Genomic DNA, 14075 nt, shown 5'->3' on the forward strand with positions numbered 1-14075 from the left:
CTATCTACTTTAGTTTCACCATTATTACAATTACCCAGCTACAGAGAGTTAAGGATAGCTCCCTACGGGAGCACCTGAGGACAAGAAAGGCCTATGCCATGTTGGAGCTGACTGTTTAACTTATTTTATGGTTATCACCAGAAGTAAATTCAGAAAACACTTGTGGCATAACACGGTCTGGTGTGGAGTCTTTCCATAACCCTAAGGGACCCGAAACAAGACTCCTCACACCTGCCAGAGGATCCCCACAGGGATCCTATGAGTAGGGTTACTATATGGCTCTAGAAAAAGGAGGACGGATTGAGACATCCGGATTTTACTTACACTGAAAACTATTTAAATCCGTCCTCCTTTTTCTGGAGCCATATGGTAACCCTATGGCAGGGGTGTCAAAGTCCCTCCTCGAGGACCACAATCCAGTCGGGTTTTCAGGATTTCCCCAATGAATAGACATGAGATCTTTAGCATACAATGAAAGCAGTGCATGCAAATACATCTCGTGCATATTCATTGGGGAAATCCTGAAAACCTGACTGGATTGCGGCCCTTGATGAGGGACTTTGACACCCCTGCCATAGGGTTATCAAAAGTTTCCAAGTTTATTCAATATTTGATTAATCGCTTAGTTAACATTCTAAGCGATGTACATAGTATAATAATAAACATAAGTTAATAGAGGGAGACTGACAATTTAATTAAAAAAAAATAATAAAATAAAAGGAAGATGGATTGAGACATCCGGGTTTTACTTTCATTGAAAGCAATGGAAGTAAAACCAGGCTGTCTCAATCTGTCCTCCTTTTTCTGGAGCCACATGATAACCCTACCACAGGGGTGTCAAAGTCCCTCCTCGAGGGCCGCAATCCAGTCGGGTTTTCAAGATTTCCCCCAATGAATAGGCATGAGATCTATTAGCATACAATGAAAGCAGTGCATGCAAATAGATCTCATGCATATTCATTGGGGAAATCCAGAAACCCCGACTGGATTGCGGCCCTCGAGGAGGGACTTTGACACCCCTGCCCTAAGAGGAAATCTGATGGATAAAACCAAAAAGCCTGAAAAATGTCACACGATTTTCATTTAATTTTCTGTTTATTGTGACATGCTTTCCTGGTTTCCACCTTGTGACCGACTGACACACACGTACGTGTCTGCTGGGTTGGTTTTTTTTTTGTTTATTCTCGTCGTCATCTTGGAAACTAAACTCCAGGAACTTCTGTTGTTGCTTAATTTGAACGCGTTTCCCTGTTCATTCAAACTCTCCCAGGCACAGCACCGGGGCCACTGGGGGTCACTTCACTTTTAGAAAACGCACACGCACCTCCGAACTGTTGCGACGGTCTCGGCCAAGTTAGACGCGCAAGTTGGACGTTCGAATAGACGCGTTTGGGCCGAAGCCCCCCCCCCCCCCCAGGAGAGCGCACATGTTGCTAGCGGACGCCTGGGGGGTTGCTGGCCGCTCTCCCTCGCTCCTCCCCCGGCCTCTCCCCGCCTCGCAGCTCCCAGATATCCGGCGGTGGCTCTTCACTCCTCCCACGGACACGCAGACCGCAGGCTCCTCTCTAAGCAGCCCCGGCGGATCGGAGCAGTTAGACCGGGACTAAAAGCTCCCGATCGGTCCGGCCCCGGGCATAGGCTGGGCATAGGATCGGCGGGCTGCAGCTGGGACTCAAGGATTTTTGGTTCCCCCCCCCCGTCCTGGGAAGAGCTCCACCAGCAGGGACTGGAGGCAAACGGAGCTGTAAAGTTTCACCTTCTCTCTCCGACCCCCCTCCAGACTTGAGCTGCAAGTGCGAGGGGCTCCGGATCTGCCAAAGTTTCTTTGCAGTTGTTCCAAGACTCCGGCACTGCGTGCAGAGCCCAGGCTGGAACATTTCCGAGTCGACGTCTAACTGCCTGACTTTAGATCTCTGAACAGATCTTCAGACCTCCGGAGGGATCAAGGTAAAACCAGGATCCTCATTGAATAATATCGAGATCCTGGTTTAATAAAAAAAAGCAGGATTTTCCAGCACTGCCTCCTTGAGATGCAAATCCATTTATTGGGGATATCCTGAAAACCTGACCTGGCTCGGGCTCTCCAGGACTGGAATTGCCTACCCCTGACCTATGTTGAGACTAAAAGTAGCACAGATTTTTAAGGAGGTGCCTTTAAGATCCGTGAGGTCCGGGTTTTACCCCTTCCCCCAGAGGGATCAAGGTAAAACCAGGATCCTTATTGAATAATATCGAGATACTGGTTGAAAAAAAGCAGCATTTTCCAGGATCCTAAGGAAATCCTGGTTTTACCCAGCCCCCCTCCGGAGCCTGGATTGGGGATTTTCTCAGGACTGACTAGCTCTGCTGGAAGCGTTTAGACATGCTGGAGTTTCCCTCTGAAACATCTTTGCAGGGGACAAATATTTGAGCCGCCTCAGCCGCCTCCCCCTTCTCTCCCGGCCAGCTCGTTTCTCCTTCGGGATGGCAGCGATCAAAGCCCTGCAGCAGTGGTGCCGGCAGCAGTGCAATGGGTACCGGGACGTTAACATCACCAACATGACCACCTCCTTCCGGGATGGGCTGGCGTTCTGTGCCATCCTGCATCGGCACAGGCCGGATCTCATGTGAGTACAGGATCTATTTAAAATGTAAAGCTAGCTATCGGTGTCGGCTCAAAAGCGCGCCGGGACAAATGTGCGTGCAGACAACTGAGCGCAACGCGGAGATGCGCGCTGAAGAAAATGACTGTTTTAAAGGGCTCCGACGGGGGGCGTGGGGGGGAACCCCCCTACTTTACTTTATAAAGATCGCGCCGCTTTGTGGGGGCATTGTGGGGGATTTGGGGGGTTGTAACCCCCCACATTTTACTGAAAACTTCACTTTTTCCCTAAAAAACAGGGAAACAGTTAAGTTTCCAGTATAATGAGGGTGGTTACAACCCCCCAAACCCCCCACAATGCCGCCACGATCTGTATTAAGTAAAGTGGGGGGTTCCTCAACAAACCCCCCCGTCGGAGCCCTTAAAAACAATCTTTTTCTTCGGCGCGCGCTTCCGTCTTGCACTCAGTTGTCTTCGGTGGTTTTATCTATGAACCCTAGCTATCCTCTTCATAACCTCTAATTTCTTATTATGACCTTCCCTCATTTATTGAAGTACAGTGGTACCTCGGTTTACGAGTGCACCGGTTTGCGAGTGTTTTGCAAGACGAGCAAAATATTCGCAAACTTGGTGCCTCGTAAACCGAGCTTGCCTCGCTGTACGAGCACCCTCCCCGCAAACCGGCACCTTCCCCCCCGCGATCCAGCACCCCCCCCCCGCCGCCGGTTTGAGCTGGAGACCACTGACCTAAACCATTTAATATCCTTTACCACCCCTCCTGAGAAACCCTAAGTGTTTTTAAGTTTTGCAAGATGAAGCTCTCGATTTTTTTTAAAGATCTCCTACAGATTTATTTCCTGAAGTTTTATCAGATCAGATATTAGTTATATTTCTTCCTTCCGGTTTTGCAGATCCTCTGCCTTGTCAACATACTTCATCAGCTCCTCTTTTTTCCCCCAATTTCTTATTAATAAGAGCATTAAAAGTCAAATTGACGATGTAGGACCCAGATCAACAAAGGCAACCAAAACTAATCAGAAGCCAGGCTACCACCAAAATCCCAACAGACCTGGATTAGTAAAACCTATTTACCAAAGTCAAACTATCAGTAAAAGTCTGGAACAGGCGAGCAGCTACCTGGAATGATCTGACAGTTCTAAACACACAAATTCCCAGGTTCTAATCAGTTTACCCACTTAAAGGGAGAAGGGGTAAAACACAGACATCACGGATCTTAACTGCACGTCCTTAAAAATCCGAGGTCCGCGGCACTTTTAGTCTCAGCATAGGTTAAGGCTCTGACAGACCTCTATGACGGTTCATAGACAAAAAGGCGCGCGCCGACAACTGAGCGCAAAACGGAAGTGCACGCCAAAGAAAAAGAGTGTTTGTAGGGGCTCTGACGGGGGGTTTTGTTGGGGAACTCCCCCACTTTACTTTATACAGATCGCGCCGCGTTGTGGGGGTGTTGGGGTTTTGGGGGGTTCCAGTATAATGAGGGCGGTTACAACCCCCCAAGCCCCCCACAACGCCGCCGCGATCTGTATTAAGTAAAGTGGGGGAGTTCCCCAACAAAACCCCCCGTCAGAGCCCCTACAAACACTCTTTTTCTTTGGTGCGCGCTTCCGTCTTGCGCTCAGTTGTCAGCGTGCGCCTTTGTCTTCGGCGGTTTTGTCTATGAACCCCACCAGCCAGAGTCAGGTTTTCAGGATAGCCCTCATGAATATGCATGGAACAGATTTGCACGCCTGCCACTTCCATGATATGCAAATCTCTCTTATGCATATTTATGAGGGCTATCCTGAAAACCTGACTGGCTGGTGGTCCTCCAGGACAGGGTTGGGAACCCCTGTCATAGAGGTCTGTCAGAGCCTTAACCTATGCCAGGGGTAGGCAATTCTGGTCTTCGTGAGCCGGAGCCAGATCAGGTTTTCAGGTTATCCACAAGGAAGATGTATGAGATGGATTTGCATGCACTGACTCCTTGAGAAGCAAATCCATTTATTGGGGATATCCTGAAAAGCTGACCTGGCTCCGGCTCTCGAGGACTGGAATTGCCTACCCCTGACCTCTGCTGAAACTAAAAGTGGCGCGGACCTCAGATTTTTAAGGACGTGCCATTAAGATCTATGAGGTCCGGGTTTTACCCCTTCCCCAGTGGAACGTGTGTCCTGCCAGCCTTTGCATCCGGGAGCCGACAGCTTCCCCGCTCATGTAAACTAAATCTTAAGTTTGTATACTGCATCATCTCTATAAAGATAGAGCTCGGCACGGTTTACAGCAGGGATCTCAAAGTCCCTCCTTGAGGGCCGCAATCCAGTCAGGTTTTCATGATTTCCCCAATGAATATGCATTGAAAGCAGTGCATGCACATAGATCTCATGCATATTCATTGGGGAAATCCTGAAAACCCAACTGGATTGCGGCCCTCAAGGAGGGACTTTGAGATCCCTGGTTTACAGGTACCAGTGGTACCTCGGATTATGAGCATAATCCGTTCCAGGAGCATGCTCGTAATCCAAAATGCTCGTATATCAAAGCAAGTTTCCCCATAGGAAGTAAGGGAAACTTGCTTTGATATGTTCCCACCCCCCACCTTTCCCCCCCCGGGGGCCAGCAGCGCTGCTCCCCCCCCCGAAAACCTCCATTGCTCCCCCTGAAGGCCCCCTCCCGCGAACCGGCACCTTCCCTCCCCCCACGATCCGGCACCCCACCCGCCGCCATCGGGCACCCCCCCCCCCGCAACCTGAGATCCCCCAACCCACCCGAACCCTCTTCTTACTTCCAGTGTAGCCTCCGCATCGGCATCGGCACCAGCATGTCCTGTGCGTTGGTGCCGGTGCCCGAAAATCTGCTTCCTGTGCCGGGCCTTGAGCATGCCGGGCCTCGAGTATGAGTTCAAAACATCGCACTTATCGTATAGTTTTTTTGTAGTGCCGATAAAAGAAACCCTACAGGGACCCGTTTCACCATTTGTGGCTTCATCAGGGGCCATTTTGTCTCTTTAACAGAGCTAAGCTGCACAATTTTGACCCCTGATGAAGCCACAAATGGCGAAACGGGTCCCGTAGGGTTTCTTACATCGGCACTAGAAAAAAACTACAAGATAAGTGCGATGTTTTGAACTCATATTTATTTACTTAATGGTTTTGTTCAATACACGCTTTTTGCACTAGTTATAAGTTTAAATTCACAACGAACTCAATGACTGATACCTTCTCCTGCATTTCTGGATAGAAATCTTTGATGATTCACCAGAGCAGGCATCTGAGAGTTCAGTTGCATACTTGAAACATTTATTTAACACGTTTTTGGAACGTTTGATCTTAGGATTTACCAACTTGTTTCCATTGATTTTGGTTCAGTATTACTTCCACTTCACTAAACCATCTCTCTCCCCTTGTCTGTCAGCACTCTGCTTCATGCCTCATATTCTACCAATGTTGCTATGCCCACATTACCCCTCTCCAAGTCACTTCATTTTTTTATATATTTTCCCCAATTTTCTATACTGTTCTCCCAGGGGAGCTTGGAATAGTTTACATGCATTTATTCAGGTACTCAAGCATTTTCCCCTGTCTGTCCCGGCAGGCTCACAATCTATCTAATGTGCCTGGGGCAATGGGGGGATTAAGTGACTTGCCCAGGGTCACAAGGAGCAGCGTGGGATTGAACCCACAACCCCAGGGTGCTGAGGCTGTAGCTTTAACCACTGCGCCACGCTAGAAATCAAAATGTAGTCAAAGTGAGCCGAATCTAGGACAATCAAGCCATTGTGACATCACTGATGAGGTTGGCTCTTATTGGTGGAATGAGGCATTAAGATGTCACAATACCAGCTTTGGGTATCAGAGGCTGAAACTGTATTCAATTTTCTATATTGTTCTCCCAGGTTTACATAAATTTATTCAGGTACTTAAGCATTTTTCCCTGTCTGTCCCGGCAGGCTCACAATCTCTCTAATGTACCTGGGGCAATGGGGGGATTAAGTGACTTGCCCTGGGTCACAAGGAGCAGCGTGGGTTTGAACCCACAACCCCAGGGTGCTGAGGCTGTAGCTTTAACCACTGTGCCACCCTATTTGTTTCTGCATACAGTTCAAACTCTTACTGACCTACAAGTGTATTCGCTCTGCATCTCCTCAGTATATCTCCTCTCTCCCCACTCTCATCCCCCTCCCCCTGGGGCACTCCGCTTATCAGTTAAGTCTCTCTTATCTGTACCCGTCTCCTCTACGGCCTACTCCGTCCCTTCTACTTTGCTGCACTGCATGCTTAGAACCAACTGCCCAACTCGATACGTCGGACTCCGTCTCTGGCAGCCTTCAAATCCAGACTCGATGCCCACTTCTTTGAAGATGCTTTCCATTCCAAACTCCAACCCGCCTTCTAAGCACCAACACCTGCCTTATCATTCCCTCTGTAATTGCCTCACCCGAGTGCTGTGTCTTGATGCGCCTTCTTGTCCAGTTTATCTGACTTGACTAGATTGTAAGCTCTTTTGAGCAGGGACTATCTCTTCTATGTTTTGAGGTACAGTGTTCCTTGCATATGTCTAGTAGCGCTATAGAAATTATTATTATTAGTAGTCCAGATAGCTAGTGGATAAATATATTAAGCTTGTCCAGTACAGCTATATTGCTGTATCGTGCAGAATTATTTTATTGGTTAACCGTTAATACCAAGTATTGCAGGCCATAAAAATATAAAATGAGGCATGCTGTGGTTCAGTTCAAAGGTCTATCCAGATCAGTGTTCTCTCTCTCTGACAGTGGCCAGTCTGGGCCACAAAGATGTACCCGGCAGATGGAAAGAATAAATCGGTTTCTTGCTGCTCCTTGCCAGGGCTGTGTGGCAACTGTATGAGATTTGCTTCTTCTAATAATGGTTTCTGGACACATCCTCTGGGAGTTTGGCCAAACCCCTGTTAAATCCAGCTAGATGGGAATTCTGAACGATACTATTGAAATGTTTGAATATGCCCTACTGAGTGCGGTTGAGGGTCAGGTATGTGAGGTGAGAATGCTGGCACTGGGCTCCCTTCAGTGCAATGACTTGATTTGGACTGGACCCAGGGGGGGAGCAGAGCAAACTTTTTTAAACAGCTCGGTATCAAGCGGATGGAAATCCAGCTGGCTGGGGCTCCTGACGTTCCCTTTCATAGTGGACTAACTTAAATTAATTTCTTTACCTGGTTATGACATTAATGAGAGCTGAATGACACGTCCAGACTGCTTTTCCCCTCTGATCAACTGTCCCTAGTACTTTCTCTGGTGAACACTTTGCTTGCCCGGACATTCACAGACCGGTTCGGTAATGGAAGGGTTAACCAGCCCTGCTAATTGTATAAAGTGAGTTGTGAAAGATTTTCTGGCAGGTTTGAATGTTTTGGTGTCACTTCTGTTGCTAAACAAGCTTAAACAACAGTTGGAGATTTTATTCTTTTGCAATTAAAGCCTGTGCTTAAGAAAGCAGTTCGCCAAATGAGTCTTATCATTCTCTGGTTGGGGGGGGGGGGGGGAGAAATATTTCCACAAAGAAACATGGGGGTTTCCATGCTGCTGTCCCTGCTGGTTTTAGAAGCTTTTCTTTTATCAAACATTATTATTCCGTGGTAAGGGCTTTGCATTGCATGGCTGCCTCATCTCCGTGGAAACGTGGGGAATTTTTTTTTTTTTTTTTTTTTCGTTTACAGACACTGTTTGCTAACTTTATGCACAAAGGACCAGGAGTATTCACGAGTCTTCCATTTTGAGTTTATGGGGGTTTAGAGGTGGGAGATTAGTACGTCTGGCTAGGGTTGGCATAGTGCCACTTCAGCAGTTTTTTTTGGGGGGGAAGGGGTTTGCAACGTTTCATCCATAGTCTAATTTTCTTAAGGAAAGCAGGATTATATCTCCAAGCATGCAAAACCAGAACTGGATTACATGCTTGGGTGAGGAAGCAGCCCTACATCTGGCTGTCTCCAATGTTTGAGTCTGATTTATTTAGTTGGGGCTGTAATGATTTTTCCATTTTATGACTTAAAAAAAATTAGGCCACTTAATCTTTAATTTCCAGTACTATGCACTGCCAATTTATATTGATCAAAGCACATCACAAAAATGCATTCTTATTTGCAATAAAACATGCAATACAATTAAAAATTAATAGAACACTAAATAAATAAGTACCCAAAAAGGCATCACACATTATGCATAATAAATAAAATTAAAATATACACTCGCACGCTCTAAAATAGGTTTCTCGGTCAGGCTCCTGAGTAAAATCAAAAGTCTTACATTTCTTTTTGAACAGAAAATCAGATTCTGTTCTTAATATAACTAGAGGCTTATTCCGGGTTACTTACGCTACAATATCTTGAACCCAAGCATACAAATTTTATAAAGAATTTGCTGTACAAATAGAGGCCAATACAGAGATTTCGGTCAACGAGGGACAAGATTCCCAAACACCACAACTAGGGATCAAATCTGCAGAGAAATTCTGCGTTACTTGTAGGGCTTTCCCCAAATAAGCTGATGACCTTACAAACACATTCAAAGCGGTTTACATACAGGTACTTCAAGCATTTTCCCTATCAGTTCCGGCATTACAGTAGTCTACTCGGCAAACTCTGAGAACAGTGGTATAAAGCTTACCTTCACCCAAAATAACAACTCCTTTGATTTTACATTCACAATTCTTTTTCTATTAATTATGTCTGCTCTTTTACATAAATTTCACTCAGTCCACCATATAACTTGATTCCTTGTTATATAACATGACGATTGTTTAAAAATGGGGTAGGAAGACCCTCAGACTCATATTAGCATTTTATGGTATCAGTTTGTTCAATCATCAGCTAAAAAACTTCCTCTCGTCTTCATCATTTTATTTCTATTACAAACATTCCCCCTCCTTTTACAAAGCCGCGCTAGTGTTTTTAGCGCCGGCCGCAGTGGTAACAGCTCAGATGCTTATAGGAATTCTATGAGCGTCAGAGCTGTTACCGTGGCGGCTGGCGCTAAAAACACCAGCGCGGCTTTGTAAAGGAGGGAGATAATTTTTACCAACCTCTTTAACCATATACCAGATAGAACAAGAGGTAGGTCATAGAAGTGGTCAGAAACCACTTCACAGGTCATGGACCTGATGGGCCGCCACGGGAGCGGACCGCTGGGCGAGATGGACCTCTGGTCTGACCCAATGGAAGCAACTTCTTATGTTCTTATATCAAATCGATTTGATTAGATGCTTTTATGAGAGTGGTGGGGCATCATTTTAGATATCTGGCTTAGGTGTCCTGTACTTTTTTTTTTTTTTTTTTAAATCTCTGCTCAATATCTTTCCATGTGCTCCCTTGTAGACCCCTGATGCAGGCAATATACTGAAATATAGGCCATATTGGGTCTCTTAACAGTGAAAAATAGAAGCATAGAAACCTGATGGCAGATAAAGACCAAATGACCCATGCACAGCATTCACTATCTCCTCCTCTCCCTATTGGCTAAGGCTCTTAACATTTGCATCTCCTCTTCTCATAGGCTAAGGCTCTTAACACCTGCATTGTGATGTCATAGAACTGTATGGTTATAGAAACATTGTAACATGAAGGCAGATAAAGGCCAAATGACCCATCCACAGCATTCACTATCTCCTCCTCTCCCTATTGGCTAAAGCTCTTAACTTTTGCATCCCCTCTTCTTATAGGCTAAGGCTCTTAACACCTGAATTGTGATGCCATAGAACGTTTGTGTTCCGTCGGGGGTCAGGTTCCTGAAGAAGGGCTCCTCCCGAAACCAGCGTGGTTGAACCTTTTCTCCTGGCGCGGTTTTTTGCGTTTATTAGTCTGTGAGATGGTTTCAGATAAGTATTGTATTTATTTGGTATTTTTTGTATGGTGATTCTTGATTTTGTTGTGTGGTCCGGGGGGTCTGGCTGGCAGGGTTTGTTTGGGGGTCGCTCAGGTTTTTTGTGTTGAGTTTGATTTACTCACTTTGATTGATTGATTTGTTTGATTTAGTGGACTCAGGTCCCTTTAAATTCCAGCACACTTAGGGTGCTCGATGATGGTGTGGGGGTGGAGGCTTACCACCTTGACCCAGAAGTGAAGTGTCGGAGCTGCGCTCCTATCACTGATGGTTCACACTGAGAGCACCCTTCACTCTTTACCTATATTATATTTATTTAATTTTGGGCTGTAAGTTGTGAGCCAATTTTGGCATCCTGAGCGTCCCCCACACAAACCTTGATGTGACTAGGTTGCCTTTTTGTGTTATCTCTATAGAAACATAGTAACATGATGGCAGATAAAGGCCAAATGGCCCATCTAGTCTGTCCATCCGCAGTAACCATTATCTTCTCCTCTCCTTATTGGCTATGGCTCTTAACATTTGCATCTCCTCTTCCTATAGGCTAAGGCTCTTTACACCTGCATTGTGAGGTCATAGAGCTGCCCATCTGCAGTAACCATTATCTCTTCTTCTCTCTAAGAGATCCCACGTGCCTTTCCCAGGCTTTCTTGAATTCAGACACAGTCTTTCTCTCTACCACCTCTTCCGGGAGACTGTTCCACGCATCTACCACCCACACTTTCTGTTAAAAAGTATTTCCTTAGATTACACTGGAGCCTATCACCTCTTAACTTCATCCTAGGCCGTTTCATTCCAGAGCTTCCTTTCAAATGAAAGAGACTCGACTCATGCTCATTTACGCCACGTAGGTATTTAAACGTCTCTATCCCATTCAACCCACTATGAAGGAATTGGGAGTAACACTGGACCAGAGTCTGACCATGAAAGACCAGGTAGACTCCTTGATTAGAAAGATCTTTCTCACCCTCTGGAAGCTTCGGTCCATTAAAGCTTATTTTGATGTCCCATCATTTAGAATTCTGGTACAATCCCTTATACTGAGTCAACTTGACTATTGTAACATCGCCTATTTGGCACTCTCCCAGAAGAATATTCGGCGACTGTAACTGGTACAAAATGCAGCGGTTAGGCTACTTTGTGACTGCAAAAGTTTGATCATATAACACCTTCCTATCGACTTCTACACTGGCTGCCGATGGAGGCACGTGTGAAATTCAAGTTTGCTTGTTTTTGCTTCAAGGTACTTTACGGCTTAGCCCCTAAATATATAACAGACCTTTTTTCTTTCACAACCAACAGACTTAGGAGAAGCTCACATCCGAACTTTGTTTCTCCACCGGCTAGAGGCTGTAAATTTAAAAGTCATCACCAACATCTTTTCTCACATCAAGCAGCATTATGGGGTAAAGATCTGGAACAACTGCTCGTGCCTACTTATAGGGAATTCAGGAAACGCCTGAAAACACATCTGTTCCTGAAATACTTAGGTAACGGACCTATACAATCTTAGTCCTCAACAAATGATCTTGAGAACTGTTATTCACTAACTCTGAACTATGTTTATTCCACTCAATCTGTAATACCTGTTGACCATTGTAAACCGCATAGAACTTCACGGTCCTGCAGTATATAAACTGTTATTATTATCATATCTCCCCTCTTTCGCCTTTCCTCCAAAGTGTACATATTGAGATCTTTAAGTCTGTCCCCATATGCCTTATCATGAAGACCAGGCACCATTTTAGTAGCCTTCCTCTGGACCAACTCCATCCCTTTTATATCTTTTTGAAGGTGCGGCCTCCAGAAATGTACACAATATTCTAAATGAGGTCTCACCAGAGTCTTATACAGGGGTATCAATACCTTCCTGATCCTCTTGTGGGACACGTTTTGCCTGCAGCATAGACATGTCAAGTACCAGTGTTTATAATGCAAGGTTAAGGGAGAGAAAGGTGCTACTTTTTCTCATCAGTTCTGAGGTGTTGTCCCTTATGCTTTTCACCTCCTTCAGCCACCAAACGTGCTTTGTAATTAACAAGTGCCTGTAAATCGGAGGTGTCAAATGTCGGTCCTCGAGTGCCGCAATCCTGTCGGGTTTTCAGGATTTCCCCAATTTGCATGCACTGCTTTCATTGTATGCTAATAGATCTCATGCATATTCATTGGGGAAATCTTGAAAACCCGACTGGATTGCGGCCCTCGAGGACCGACATTTGACACCTCTGATCTAAATCAAGGTAGGGGTCGATATCTATAGGTTCCTGTCGACAGGGCCATAGCAAGCGTATGCGTGGGTAGAGTGTCTGTACAGGGTGCATGGGAGGCACCATCATGGGACCTTCCTGCAGCTGCTGGTCTCTGCCGCCAAACAAGGAAGTGACATTGGAAGGGGTGGACCGACAGCTGTGGGTAGGTACAGGAAGGTCCCACGATGGCTGGATTTCGGTTTGCTGCCCCTATTGGTCCTGGAAAGCTGCAGCAGAGTAGGGCGGGAGGTCCCATTGTGCCAACTGTGCAGCTGCGCGGCCACATAGCTTAGAGGGAACAGTGGTTCCTGTACCACTTCAAAGCTAGGGTTTGATACCTTTAGGTTCCTGTAGTACATTAAAGCTTAGCTAAGATGAACAATTTGTTCAAACAAAGAAATGCTTTTTGACAGTGAGTTTCCTGAAAACAGTTTCCCTACTTCATAATTATGCATTTATCGGTTTCCTGTTCTACCTGTTCCTCTGGATGGTGTACATTACTCCACTGCTTTGATTTTTACAGTTTTCCCCCCCGCTCTATAATGACCGTTCTTAAAATGCAGTAGATTCAGTATTAGTTTCAAGTTTCATTTGATAAAACATACCAAAGCAATATCTAAGTGGTTTATAAATTAATCAAGATAGTCTTTAAATGTCAGCCAATTCGTTCTTGAAAAATGCATCTTAAGTTGAAACAACGGAACAATTGGTTATAAGTTACAATGTTGTTTCAAAATACTGTAGCTAGCATTCTGCTTCATAAATCTAAATTTGATAAGTTTCAAGTTTCATTAAAATTTTATATTCCACTTATCAAGCTTCTAAGTGGTATATACCGGTATTTAAAATATAAAATCGGGGTAACATAGATATGACATACAGACGTACGAGAACTACATATCGAAATAGGACAGAAAGCCATTTAAGGGGTAGTACAGTAGGAAGGGACCAGTCTGTAGATAAAGGTTTGGAGAAAGATTTAATTAAAGATCAAATGCGTCTTTGAATAGATATGTTTTTACAGCAGACCCTCAATATTTGCGGGGTTAGGGGCAGAGCCAGCCTGCGAATAATTTTTTGGGCTGGCTCTAACCCACCCCTGCCTCCCTCCTGCATCCCCAACTTTACCTGGTGGTCTAGTGGCGACGCGGAGCAGGAATGATCTTCTATGCTCCTGCTCCATGCAGAGCTGTCATCAAAATGGCTGCCGTGAGTTCCCGTTGTAGTCTCGAGACTAAAACGGGAACTTACGGCGGCATTTTGATGACGGCTCTGCACAGGGCAGGAGCATAGGGAGATCGCTCCTGCCCCGTGTTGCCGCTAGACCACCAAGTAAGGTCTGGGAGATGGGCTATCGCTGTGCTCAATTGTCTTGCGCGGAGATATAGTTGCG

General features: G+C 45.6%; 1 protein-coding gene across 2 annotated transcripts in view; it reads left to right on the top strand.

Annotated features, from left to right (window-relative positions):
* The first annotated feature begins 1213 nt into the window (after positions 1–1213).
* Positions 1214–14075, top strand: part of MICALL2 (MICAL like 2) — a 118382-nt gene continuing 105520 nt past the window's right edge. The window contains exon 1 of one of the 2 annotated variants that reach the window (XM_033914326.1): positions 1214–2606. In XM_033914326.1, coding sequence (XP_033770217.1) covers positions 2464–2606 — 143 coding nt within the window. In that variant the 5' untranslated portion in view covers positions 1214–2463. The remainder of the gene's footprint in view (positions 2607–14075) is intronic. The other variant, XM_033914325.1, reaches the window with a different exon arrangement.

The sequence above is a fragment of the Geotrypetes seraphini genome, chromosome 11, assembly GCF_902459505.1.
Source record: "Geotrypetes seraphini chromosome 11, aGeoSer1.1, whole genome shotgun sequence".
Classification (NCBI taxonomy): domain Eukaryota; kingdom Metazoa; phylum Chordata; class Amphibia; order Gymnophiona; family Dermophiidae; genus Geotrypetes; species Geotrypetes seraphini.